The 13,324-nt window shown below is 34.1% G+C and overlaps 2 protein-coding genes across 2 annotated transcripts; one reads left to right on the forward strand and one right to left on the reverse strand.

Moving 5' to 3' along the window:
* LOC105179292 (phytosulfokine receptor 2) lies at window positions 27-1,628 on the reverse strand. Its single transcript, XM_011102903.2, has one exon. It carries the CDS (start codon window positions 1,416-1,418, stop codon window positions 276-278), a length of 1,143 nt encoding a protein of 380 aa, XP_011101205.1. The 5' UTR covers window positions 1,419-1,628; the 3' UTR covers window positions 27-275.
* LOC105179299 (protein S-acyltransferase 8) lies at window positions 5,382-12,975 on the forward strand. Its single transcript, XM_011102909.2, has 5 exons — window positions 5,382-5,757; window positions 8,895-9,080; window positions 10,598-10,903; window positions 11,063-11,296; window positions 12,061-12,975. The coding sequence occupies exons 1-5, from the start codon at window positions 5,719-5,721 to the stop codon at window positions 12,532-12,534; spliced, it is 1,239 nt and encodes a 412-aa protein (XP_011101211.1). The 5' UTR covers window positions 5,382-5,718; the 3' UTR covers window positions 12,535-12,975.

Genomic DNA, 13,324 nt, shown 5'->3' on the forward strand with positions numbered 1-13,324 from the left:
CTGAAGAACAAATTTTTCTTCCAATGCAATCTGATCTAACTTACAATTCAGTATGCTGCTAAATAATCCTGCTTTTGCAGTCACTTTAGCTTCATGCTCCATGAGCTATTTACATCTTCCTTCGTCTCACAATGAAGATAATTAAAATAATGATTGTAGCTATCAATTTTACTACTTCGAACAAAGCAATATTCATTTGCCCTTCAATCTCAGCCAAAAGATCAATGAGTCGAGAGCTCACAAATATATTATTCCACCCACACCTAAATGAAAATTTACGCCAAAATCCTATCCAAGTGCTCGACCACTTCTTCCATACTCGGCCTAAGTTTCCACATCTCATCAGCACATTTTAGGCCAATCTTGAAAATCTCCACAACCATGCTTTCCTCAAGATCATCCTTGGAAATGCTAGCGTCCACCATTTCCATATACCGTCTTTCTTGAACCATTTTGTTGATCCATTCCATCAACCTGACTTCCTTCCCGTCTTCACCCGAAAACGGAAAACTCGGCCTCCTTCCCGCGACAATCTCCAACATTAGTACCCCGAAGCTATACACATCCCCCACCACAGTTGCCATTGTGGCACCATGAAGGTACTCCGGTGGCATGTAGCCCATCGTACCTGCCACCTGCGTCGACACGTGGGAGTGGGACCCCTCTATTCGTCGTGCCAATCCAAAATCTGCAATATGAGCCTCGAAATTTGCATCCAATAAGATATTACTAGCCTTGATGTCCCTATGAATTATGGGCGTATCCAAATTGTGCATAAAAGCAAGGCCCTTAGCCACTCCTCTAATAATCTTCATCCTAGTATGCCAAGACAGAGGCAACCTTAATTCTAAGGCATCATAGTCTTCCTCGGATGATGTATCATAAAGCCATTGGTCAAGACTCCCCTTTTCAATAAACTCGTAAATCAGAACCCGATCCGAACCCGTTGCACAATATCCTAGTATCTTAACTATATTCGGGTGTCGGATCTTACCAAGAGTCTCCATCTCGGCCCGGAACTCTCGCAAGCCCTGGAAGGCATCAGGAGATAGCTTTTTCACCGCGACCACTGGGCCTGAATTGAGCCGGGCTTTGTACACAAGCCCGAAACTCCCGTCGCCAATTATGAGGTCCGGAGAAAAGTTCCGGGTCACCTGAACTAGCTCCTGCATGGAAACATGGTTAAGCGACGGATCAAAAGTGGCGCTTTCGCCGGTGTACATGGAAGAAAGCCCAGCATGGGGCGCGGTATTGGGCTTTGGCAAAGCCGAATTTCGGGCCCGGACCGGCGAGACGGAACGGTTGTTGCGGCGTCGTTTGGCGTCGCCTTTGCAGATGACCAAGATTGATGCAAGGATTAAGCTGACCACAAAGAAGCTGGCGGTGGCTGCGAGAACTGCTTGGAGAGTTTGATCCATTTCTTGTTTACATGTAGAGAAAGAAAGGGATCAAAGATGAAAACGAAAATCGAAGTACAAGTAATCTGAGAGAGATGAATGAAATTTTGAGTGATGAATTCTTGACTGCGATGATTGAAAGAAGAAAGAGAGAGAGCCGCCATTAACGCTGGGGGCGAGAGTTATTCAAAGAGGAGGACTTGGATTCTTTGTCTGCAGTGTAGACCGGAAATCCGGAGTCAACGGTTTGGCCCATTCAGCAACGTTTTCACTGTTTCTTTCTTTTCCTTTTCCTTTTTTTTTTTTTTTTTTCATTTAACATTCCTTACGCAAACTTTTTTAACCAAATTAATCAAAAAATAAGTAATTCATATTTATTATAAAATTTTTATTTGAAATAAATACTAACCAAATTTTATGATTTTTATATTTTTATGTATAAATTATATATATTTACAATCTTTATATTTTTTACATAACAATTAAAAAATTTACATAATTTTTTCTTGTGGTGTTATATATGTTACACTTTTTTTTAAAATAAATAAATTGTCAATACAATTTTAAAATATTATATCGAATATATATACATATACTGTAAAATATACTATCTATAATATTCTATAATTTTTTAGTAATGATACGATGCATTTTAATTATGCTTACTTGTAATTAAATAAAAATTTATAAGTTATATACATTATGTACTTACACATATTTGTTATATCTATTTAACATAAATAATTTACTTTATAAAATATATTTGTATATATTGAGCTTGTAAATAATTTTTGTATTACATAATTTATAAAAATTTATAAATTTTAAATATTATTTTTTAAATCACTAAAAATAATTTTCGGAGAGATTTTTTAATAAAACATAATTTAGGAGTAAAATGGAAAGTATAGTTGGTAAGTGAGAAGGACATTTTTATCATGTCAATACCAAATAATTTGGTCGAAAATTTTTATTACCCTTCATACTTTATGGGGTAAATGCGATAATATGTATAGTTCAGGGGTTTAAAATATATTTAAGTCTAAAAAAAAGACAAAAAAGAAAGTCATTGAGAATGAAATGAACTGTTTTTATAAAGCACTTATTTGTTGTGACGTTGCATTATGCAATTGAATTAGAATATATTCAATTTTTGCGGTCAAAGCCGAATGATTCCCTACTTTGGATTAGGGTTGAAAAATAATTAAATTATTTGATATTCAATTAAAATCGATTGGTAAAAATTTATTTGAATTTGATTCGTTAAATTTAATAAATCAAATTTAAACAAAAAAATTTGTTCGCAAAACATTTAAGCTCGGGTCGAGCTCAATTCAAATAGTGTAAAAATAGTAAAATATTTTTAAAAATATCAAATTACTCGAACTCGACCCGAATTTGATTAAGTTACAGCTCGTTTGGGCTCAACTAGAATAATAATAAAATCAAATTTAAATACGATTTTAGAAACTCGATAATAATTTAAACAAATTTGAATAATAATATGTTTGATTCGACTTGAATTATTTACGCCCCTAATTTAGATGCATAATTCCAATAATTGTACATAAAAATATAATGTTGAATGTTGCAAGAAATTTCAAACACGAGGAACAGTGTAATGTTTGCTAAATATTAATATGTTATTACAAAGTGGACTAGGAATGTGGTCACATGGAATCTGCCTAACGTGATTGGTTGTTGTTCCAATTGTATCCACCTAATTCACTGTTTTTTTATTAACTGAAATAGACTGTATTATTAATGAGTGTGCTAGCCTTTTTTGACATCTTATAAATCTTTGAAATTTTGTAAAATACTTTGAAGTATTTGATTTTTTTTTTTTAACTTAGAGCTTATAAACCATAAAATGTTGATACTATAAAATATACAATATGATTTATTAAGAGAAGTTAAGACTTTGCGACTCGTTAAAATTTTTAATAAATTCTTCTTAATATAGTGAATGTTCCATTGTGTGAATTATTGTTTGTTTTTACTGGAGATATTAAATTTGCCCAAAGTCGCGTGACTTTATACAAATGAGTATTGGAGCTTATAAGCGGAAAAAAACAAAGTTGGAGGAGTTTAGAGCAAACATTTAGCCTCGTTCCCATAGACAACGCAGAATGATATAGTGCATGACACGATCGATATCTTCAAAAAGTGCATCACCAAGGAGAAGATGGTAAGAAATATTTTGTTCCTTGAGGTATCTATTATGATTTCACAAGTCTCGTGAATTTGTCAAATAAGTAGGTCAAAATCTGTATTTTCACTAGATGTGGGACATGCACCAGGATTACTTTTAAGGGTAAATTACAACTTCTTATGAGATTTGTCATAATTATAAATACCCTTTTATTGTTTAAAAAATTACAAATACTCCCTTGTAACATCTTATTGTAGGAAGTGTTTGTTATGATACTTGTAATTTCAGATGGCTATTTATAATTTTTTAAACAACGAGGATATACTTATTATTAAAACAAATCTCAAAAGAGCCCATTATACTTTTAATTCTTAGTATCCTAATTATAAACTCTCATGTCAATATTTTGCAATTTCATTTTTATTGTACTAAAAAAATCTATTAACTTATTTTAAAACAAAATAAACATTTTATGAGCTAAACAAAAATCTTATAAAACATAGAAACTTAAAAGATCTTCTGCATAAAGTTAATCAAACATCACTTTATTTGTCATATATATTTGGTTTCACTTTGGATTTTAATTGATTTGATCCAAAATCTATTGCATTTCGAATTTAATTTTTTGTTACAATATGTATGAGAAAAAGAGACCAAAAAAAAAACCCCCCCCCCCCCACCCACCCACCCACACACATATATATATATGTATATATATTACTTTATCTCAATTATTGTAAGTTCGGAAAATTATAATCATGTCTCTTAAACTTTGACATAATTATGAATAAGTTGTTATTGTTTGAAAAATTACAAATATTCTTAATTTTAAATTTTATTTAACAATGAGTCTATTCCGTTAGTTTCTTTCGATTTTTTATGGTGAATTAACTAAATTATCATTTTGAATTGTAAATTATATTTTTATATATTTCTTAAAGTTTTATACTCTTTGGATTATTTACTATATTGACTCTCAAGTTTTTACATTTTCTAAAAACATTCTTTAAAAAGAAAAGAGTAAAATAGTAATATCTACATTTCTGTTTAAGGGTTATATAATTATTTTCGAAAAAAATATTTATAATTTTTTAAATAATAAGGAGTGTTTATAATTATATCAAATCTTAACAAAAATTTGGTATAATTTTTACCAAATATGTGTCAGAATAAGTGTTTAGTAGTGCAACATGACAAGATCAATTTTACTTAGTATTCTAAATTAAACAAATAGTGGCAAAAAATTAAATTATTTAATGAGCCACAAACATTGATAATTTTATTAGGCGATGGGCAGCAGTTGATTTAGGATTATATGATTTTTGAATGATGAGTATCGTTGTCAGTACTTATAGATATCTATTCTATAATTATATATAAATCGATCAAAGTGGTGATTGGTGCAATTTCTTCTCCAATTAATCTACAATTATTAGTTACTTTACTTTTGTTGTGTGAATTTATTATATTTAAAAAAAATATTTCATTGTGAAGAAAAAATTTATAAGACTTTAAACGAGTTATTTATGTTGATATCAGTAAATTTTAATTAATAGAGAGATTTATTTAGTAAATAAAAATAAATCTCAGAATGATAAACATAATATTTTAAATAATAAAAAATTTATATATAATTATAATGGAATGAGAGTGTAGTTGTTACTAATATAGAATTATGAGTGAGGAGAGAGGAGAGAGGAGAGAGAAAGCAATAATGTTATATTAATTTAGGTGAGAATGAAATGAAAATTGGAGTAAAGTATTGAATTCCCAAAAACATTCGAAAATTTGAAAAAGAAAAAAAATATAAAAGGAATTAAAATCTTATTTGAGTCTCACAAGTTTGCTTCTGAAAACTCCAAAACCTCCCTCCACTTTGTCTATCATCAGATCACAAAAAAAAGGCGAAGACGAAGAAGACCCTCAAATATTCAAAATCCCTAAAAACCCCATCTTAAATCGCAGCATTTTCAAATTCAGCAGCTTTAATTATTACAGAGAAGAAAAGCAGACAATTAATTACTGAAAAAGTTTTTTTCACTCTCACCGTGTGTGTGTGTGTATGTGAGATGAACAGTCTACGCAAGTTTAAAATCTTCGATTCGTTCCCAGCGTAGCAGACTGCGGCTTTTGTTTCTGGGTTTCTCTTGGTTACTACTGGTTTGCTGAATGGCTAAGCGCGTGCACCAAGTTTGGAAGGGTAACAATGTGAGATTTGTTTCACTTTTTTTTCTTGACTTTTTTAATTTTCTTGCTTCTGTTTAATTTTTTGTGGGTTTTTGGCTATGCTTCTAGTTTAGCTTGATACGGGTGATGTTTGTAGTTTAGGGTTATTTGTTTTTGTTTATTAGCTTGAAGCCAATGAATTTTGGACGTGTTCAGTTCGTTTTCGTTTTTTCTTTTCCTCCTCCTTTTTCCTTTTGGAGGGTGGGTAAAAAGATGTGAGTATTGGACACTAAAAATTGATAGGTTCGTGGACTTCAAAGGGGACCATGGAGGAGTTCTTTAGTTGCTTTTCAATTTTCTCTCATCTATTGTGGACATTAATTGGATAGTTGTTGTTTTAGTGTAGCCTAATACTTAGAGTAGAAGACTTAGTTGTGCCTGTTATTCTGTAAAACTAGGGCTTTAATTGGTTGTTACTTGTTGCTTTCAGTTTTGCAGTTATCTTAAACTTAGTTTGACATTGTTGTGCAACTGGATTAATCTCTTTCGGTTGACAGTGTGAGGATGCAACATAAAAATGTAGTCAGACTGGCAGTGTGTCACTTTCTTCTAGTGTTATGCTATTCACACTTCTAGAGAAAGTGAAATCTTGTTTCCTTGAGCACTCACTTTGTAATGCTTGTTAGTAGTCGTCTGGAGTAATAGTGGCTACTTGATGATGCTATCTCTTGTTATACTGAAGAATGTGATCACAGATAGGTGTGTCACGAATTGCTGCGATATTTAGAATCCTAACTGATATGTACTTTGTGTTTGTACATTGTCTTAGTGATGTAATGTTGCTACATATCACTTATAATAACTAATATGACTTATAATGAGCTAAGGTATATGCATGTCTCTATCATATAGTTCCACGGGCTGTCTTAGGATCTGCACGTCCCATGTGGTAGTGGGTGGAGATTGGCTATAAAAAATGTTTCCTGTTCCACTCTTGACACATGAATAGAAGTTTGTGGTATTCATGGACTTATGTTTATCAAGCTATGTCTTCTGAGCTTATACCCCATGCATAACCAGTTGGAGATTTCTTAACTGCTTCAATGATGTAGAAAAATGGGATGCTGGGATGGGATTTTTTTGGTTAAGCAGCCATTTCAGGCTGGCATGTTTAAAGTTATTTCTGAACTAAAACCAGGGAGAAGAATGGATATGTAGAAACGATCAGAAACAAGCGAAAGCACCAAAGGAATGACGTCTGTGATATCCAATTTCTCAGTTGGGTTTTCTGAAAATTATGTCTGGAAAATTTGGTTGACCTGAATAATTTGTTTGCAGCTCATTTGCATTTTAAAGAATGGAAATATGAAATACACTTGTCTATTTATGAATATAATTAAATAAACCAGGGCATTACCAATTAAGGAAAGACCTAATATAAATGAGATGCTATTCTCTGCAAGTATGAGTAACTGCAGTAATGAACATAAAGATTCTCCTTTTGGAGTTGTTTGTTTTGCATTTCTCAACTCATGGTAATAAACAAGAGATGAGTCTTATGTACCATTTCAGTTTTACTTCTAACACTCTTCCGGCAGTCAAATCTTTCTCTACACTTGTCTCCACAGCTTAGGTTACCCTCTAATCTGTGGTCTTTTCCTCATATCTTATAGATCACTGGAGTTGGTATATAAGAAATTAGTTCTGCCATTTCAGTAGGAAGTTATCTTACCCTGTGAATTTCCGTTTAATTTTGCTCTCTGTACATGTGAGGGAAGTCAAAGTAATGTGCTTGGGTTTTGGGTACTTACAGAAATCATTCCATAGTTTCTCGCTGGTGGTGTTTGACAGGTGGTAGAAAATTTCTGAATAGGTTCAACACAATTGGAGCGAAAGCTAATGCTATCATTGTTGAATGCTGCATAATTTCTTTCCTATCTTTTCACGTCACTGACTTTTAATTTCTTTGGTAATATCTGATCAGGATTGCAATAAATGTAGTTCTCCTTTTGCCTATGAATTAGCTTTCAGGGCTAAATTTCTCTTATGCTATCCCTTGTTTTGACAACTTTACCAAGTTTAAGAGTGCCTAAGTAACTGAAGGAGCATGTTTAACTATTTAAGACTTCAGCAATTCTTGATAAGTCCTTGCATCATACATGATTATTTCATTATCTATCTGGAACTTCAATGGATTTTACATGTGGAACATAGCTTATTCGATATTGCATCACATAATTTTTGACGGACTTCCAGTCATTATAGCAAGTAATTTCATTGTAGATTGGTGGTGGGTAATGAATGATTATAATGTTAGTTAGGAGATTTTATACTCCCTTTCCTTCAGGACTACTTTTTGCATTACTAATGTTCATTTTGCTATCTTTGCTGCCATCTGAAACTGGTACATCGGAGAGTGTTGTGATCTAATGCTAAGTGACTTGTGCTTGAAGGGCAAAAGGAAGAAACAATCCTCGTATCAATATCAAGTGGCATGCCCGGGAGAGTCCACGAAAAGAGAATGAAGTGCATAGCTTATGAATAAATGTACTGGAACTGAAATAGCAGTTATCTTTACAACTCACTTTGTCTCATGCATACCTATAATGCAAGTTTCCCACCATAAGAAAGATAATGCAAGGCCTCACTTTGACCAGGAAAGGAAATAGCTAATATATTAAAGGATGATATAAAGTTGTTGAGATTGACAGAAACCCAATTGAAAGTGTCGTAATCTGAGTTCCGAGTATCATATTGCAACAGCATTCCTGAAAATTTCTCTCTCCCCTGCACATTTCTGTGTATATGCGGGTGTGTCAGATGTTGTGTATAAATCTGGCCACTTGCCTGCCGGACAGATTGCCTGAAATATCTATAGCATCTATACCAAGTTACAAAATCATTGAAAAAGAACTTATGATTATATAAAATTTTATTATGTTACTAAGTGATGGAGGAAACTAATATGAACGGTGATTTGTGAAAAATAATTAAGAGGAATTTCATAAATAATGTAATGTGATTTGTTTTAATGGTTTTGACTTGAAATTTCACTGAGATTTTGTTGCTGTGTGTTTCATCTTTTGTAATTGCTGATCAAAGATTTGAAATTGGTATGATTTATCTATCTGGTCACGATTTATTCTAGTAAAATGTAAGTTAACATGTATCTTCTGCAGATCTTTTTCCTAGGTGGGAGGTTGATTTTTGGCCCTGATGCAAGGTCACTGCTTGTCACCTTATTGTTAATCATCGTCCCAGTCATTATCTTTTGTGTGTTTGTTGCAAGGCATCTTCGCCATGAGTTTTCATCCTATAACGCAGGATATGCAATCCTGATAGTCGCAATTGTCTTCACCATTCACGTTAGTACCTAAATTCCTATTCTCTTGATTCTTTTGTAACTACTGTGGCAAAGCTCTAAATCTTTGGGATGATGAATTTATCCTGCATTTTTTATTTTGTCTAAAACCCGTCAGTCATTTGCACAGGTGTAAGAATCCTCCATCAGCACACATCTTAATTGTTAGCTTATTTTCTAATTTACTTGGATTGAGTCATATATATGAGAGCGCCATGTGTAAATCTTAAATTTATGTATTTCCAGAGCTACTTGTAGACTAGGATATATTCATAAGGTAATGGTAGTTTGTAGTAGTTCATGACAGAGGAGGTTGATGCAGAGGTTTCTTGTGTGATGCAAAAAGTTATTAGCGCTGCAAAGATGTAGTGACTACTGGTTTACTGATAATATTCCCATAACATGTGCCAACAAATCAATATATTCGTTTAATTGCTATCAACAGACATACTGGATGAAATTAGTTTGGTTCTCTCCTATTTTATGCATATATATATATATATATTTTTTTTTTTTCTGGTATGTGATCTCATAGCTAAGTCATATTTCCTTTACATAAAAAAGCAGTAACGTTGTAGATCGTGTCAAGAGCAACTGTAAATTTCTTGAGTAATTAGTTTAAGATCTCTCTCGAGTGACTTATACATGCTTGCGTATTTCTTAACCCTGTAAAAGAGCTCTCCTATGACATTGCAGTGCTCTGTACACATTTTAGTAATATATAAAGATTTTTGAAGGAAGTGTAATTGGTTAGCTTCTATATTTTAGCTTGACGCCATGAAGGTGAGGTGAAGTTCATCCTTGTAAAGACAAGGGAACCAGAATATGGGGTTTCTATGTATCACAAACCTATACTAACTTCTAACAGCACGCTGCAGTAGTATGACTAGCAACACTGGAAAAGACATTATGTTAGTGATACACTTAATACCACCTTATTGTGACCGTGAAATGCTTTTTTAAGTGCAATGAAGCTTGTAGAGTCTTCTAATCTATAAGTTGTTTAAGTTGGACTACTTTGAATGTAGTATTATTTGGATTTTGAGCACTTCGAATGATTATTTAAATTCTTTATCTTCTTTTTTTCTTTTTTTATGGAATCAGTTCTTCTATTCCAGTCAATAAAAGCTTTTAGGATCGTTTGTAATTTTTAATTTAATATCTAAACTGTAAGGATCATTTATATGGCTGAACAGACCTTGTTCTTAAAGAATAGAAGTGATTTCTGGGTGTTGTGATTCATCCACATATATAGGTGCCCATCTTAGGTAATTGAACCCATTTTTTTCTCTGCACCGTCTTTTTGATTCCATATTAACTTAATTAGATTGCTTATCAAGTCATGTAGTTAGATTTATGTAGGATTGTAGTTAGATTTTTGTTTTCCTACATAGTACATATGTTTTCCTTATATCTTTTGCATCAATATTTAATCTCTACTTAGTGTGATTCTCCATGGAGAATGATTGGTTTGTTGCGTATTTTTCTGTTGGTTTAAAATTTTCCGTTAATTGAGGATAGGTATTGGTGCTGCTGCTTCTTACTTCCGCTCGAGATCCAGGAATTGTACCGCGTAATTTACACCCACCAGAAGAAGAATTTCGTTATGACACTTCAGCATCAGTGGAGGTTGGTGGACGGCAAACGCCAAGCCTCCAGTTCCCCAGAACTAAAGAAGTCATGGTTAATGGGCTCCCAGTTAGGGTTAAATATTGCGATACTTGTATGCTATATCGTCCTCCTCGTTGCTCACATTGCTCCATCTGCAACAATTGCGTGGAGCGTTTTGATCATCACTGCCCTTGGGTGGGTCAGTGCATAGGATTGGTATGATATTTCATCATGAGATTGCTTATTTTCATTTCTTTTGTTCTCCTTCTCGCTAAGTTTGTCTTTTAGATAATTGTATTTTTGTTTGTCTGTTGAATTGCTGCTTTACAAGCCTAACTGGTTCCTCTGTCCTTTTTTCTTATGCTAAATATGCAGCGAAACTACCGGTATTTCTTTTGTTTTGTTTCTTCTGCAACACTTCTTTGCATCTATGTGTTTGCAATATCTGCTTTCTACATCAAGGTTCTGATGGATGATCATCACGGAACCGTATGGAAGGCAATGAAAGAATCTCCAGCATCCGTAATTCTGATGGCCTATTGTTTTATATCCCTGTGGTTTGTTGGCGGACTCACTGGCTTTCACCTTTATCTAATAAGCACAAATCAGGTGAGCTTCTTATTTTTATCTGGATGGCCTAATTTTCTTATGCACCCTGTCACCTACTTTTCGGATGTTGGGGACTATTTAATCAGAGACTGTCGCAAGGAAATAACAATCAAGGAAATGATCTAATAATGAGTTTAATGAATATCTTACTGTTGAGTTGATCAGCTGTTAGTCGTCATGGTGCATTGTGTATATTGGCTGCTGGTGGGAACTTAATCCCCTTGCCAATGTCACTTACTATATCTTGACGAAAATAAAGAACTAAAGGGAGCAAATGCAGTTTATTAGCCCTTATCTCCCTGTGGTTGCATTAAGATAGTTAAGCGAAACTGTTTCAATGGTTATCCTTGGTTATAAAATATCAGGTGGGGAAGATGGTATTGGGTATGGGTTGGGCTGTTATCTTTTTCCCTCAACCAGTTCACTGTAGGTCCCAATGTGCACGAAAGGCTGGTGGGTGGGGGAGTGATTCACCTAATATCAGCAATAAGAGTTACTACTACTGTTAAAGGTTTCAGTAAGGTCTAAAGCTCTGGTGCAACTGAGATGCTGGTTTTGAAATGGATATGAAATGAAACATTTGCACTATGGATCCTATGTCATCTATTTAACTGTGATAAGATGGATTGTGGTGGTGGTGGTCTATTGTAAATGTTAAGCATCATCTCAATTTTATTCCGATGATTCTTGCATGTTACAGTTTTATCCTATCCTATCCTATTCCATTTTGGTTAATACAGTACATTGTGGTGATCCTTTTGCAGACAACCTATGAGAATTTCCGTTATAGATCTGACAACCGGATCAATGTATACGATCGTGGTTGTTTGAATAATTTTTTTGAAGTATTTTGCACAAAGGTCAAGCCTTCAAGGAACAACTTCCGAGCTTTTGCGCAGGAGGAACCCCAGAGGCCTCCTATTCCCACCTCCCGGGATGCTGAAACAGAGGATGCAGCCGATGATCGACGCATGAAGGTTGAAGATGATTTAGACATTGGTGGGGATCTTTTGAAGATCTCACAGCGTCATAATATTGAAGATATTGAAGCAGATATTCATAGTAGGGGGAGCGATGTGCCCCACCATAATTCATCTGAAGCTGATTCGGTCCTAGGTTCTGATAGACGGGGCCCTGCTGTGCAATCAGAAACACGGCACTCAAGTTGGGGGAGAAGTGGGAGCTGGGAAATTGCAAATGAGGGAAGCTATGTGGCTCAAAAAGAAGCATACCAATAAGGGCATGAAAGGGATCAGTTGACGGCATCACAGATCAAGCGGTGACATGTCATAGTTGTATGGAGCTTTCCAAATGGCTGTTGTTGGTGTTGCTTTCTGATTTGAGAGAAAAGGTGCCATCTTCTTCTATTCAATCCTGGAAAAGTGGGTTCGAGTTTTACTTCCTGTTTAGGTTGAAGTTTGTGCTAAAGTTTTCCTATTGCTCATCCTTGGGTTGATCTAATCTTTTTCTCATTTTATCATTTTTGTGAAAGCAGTGAAGGTAAGATTTTAGTGTAATTGTGTTGGGGAAAATGTCTTTTTTCTTACTTTTGTATTTTCCCTCAAACATAACCAGCTCCATATTGATATGTGTAATCACGTGGTTTCATGAGTTTGTATTCTTTGTGTAATTAACTTTCTCATAGATCTGAAAAGGCATTTATCTCTGATTTTACTATATTTTACAATGTTATGAAGTATTCTCTTCCTTGGAGCATTTAGTTGTGGGGATGTGTATGAAGAGCTGTGTAGGGAGTTCTGGGACGTCCTAAAATAATCTACCTTAAATTTTCAGGCAGATGGAGGTTTTTCACCGCAGTTTAATGAATGTACAGGGAATCTGCCGTCTCTCAGTTCACCAGTCAAATAAAGATATATTCGGGAGTGGAAACAAAACAAAACAGGCCATTTAATAGCTTTGCTTAAGATCACCTTGTTTTAAACCAAAAGGATATTAGAAGGCATCACATAAACTTTGTTGCTTTTCCTGTGTTCATTTGGCAAGGTGAATTAATGCAAGTTAACCCCA

This window comes from Sesamum indicum, linkage group LG2, assembly GCF_000512975.1.
Source record: "Sesamum indicum cultivar Zhongzhi No. 13 linkage group LG2, S_indicum_v1.0, whole genome shotgun sequence".
Classification (NCBI taxonomy): Eukaryota; Viridiplantae; Streptophyta; class Magnoliopsida; order Lamiales; family Pedaliaceae; genus Sesamum; species Sesamum indicum.

Excerpts from the sequence above, each read along its gene's own strand:
- LOC105179292 (XM_011102903.2), bottom strand. The coding sequence starts at position 1,418 with ATGGATCAAACTCTCCAAGCAGTTCTCGCAGCCACCGCCAGCTTCTTT.
- LOC105179299 (XM_011102909.2), top strand. The coding sequence starts at position 5,719 with ATGGCTAAGCGCGTGCACCAAGTTTGGAAGGGTAACAAT. Across the intron at positions 9,081-10,597 it reads CAATTGTCTTCACCATTCAC|GTATTGGTGCTGCTGCTTCT; the intron begins GTTAGTACCTAA and ends AATTGAGGATAG. Across the intron at positions 10,904-11,062 it reads TGGGTCAGTGCATAGGATTG|CGAAACTACCGGTATTTCTT; the intron begins GTATGATATTTC and ends CTAAATATGCAG.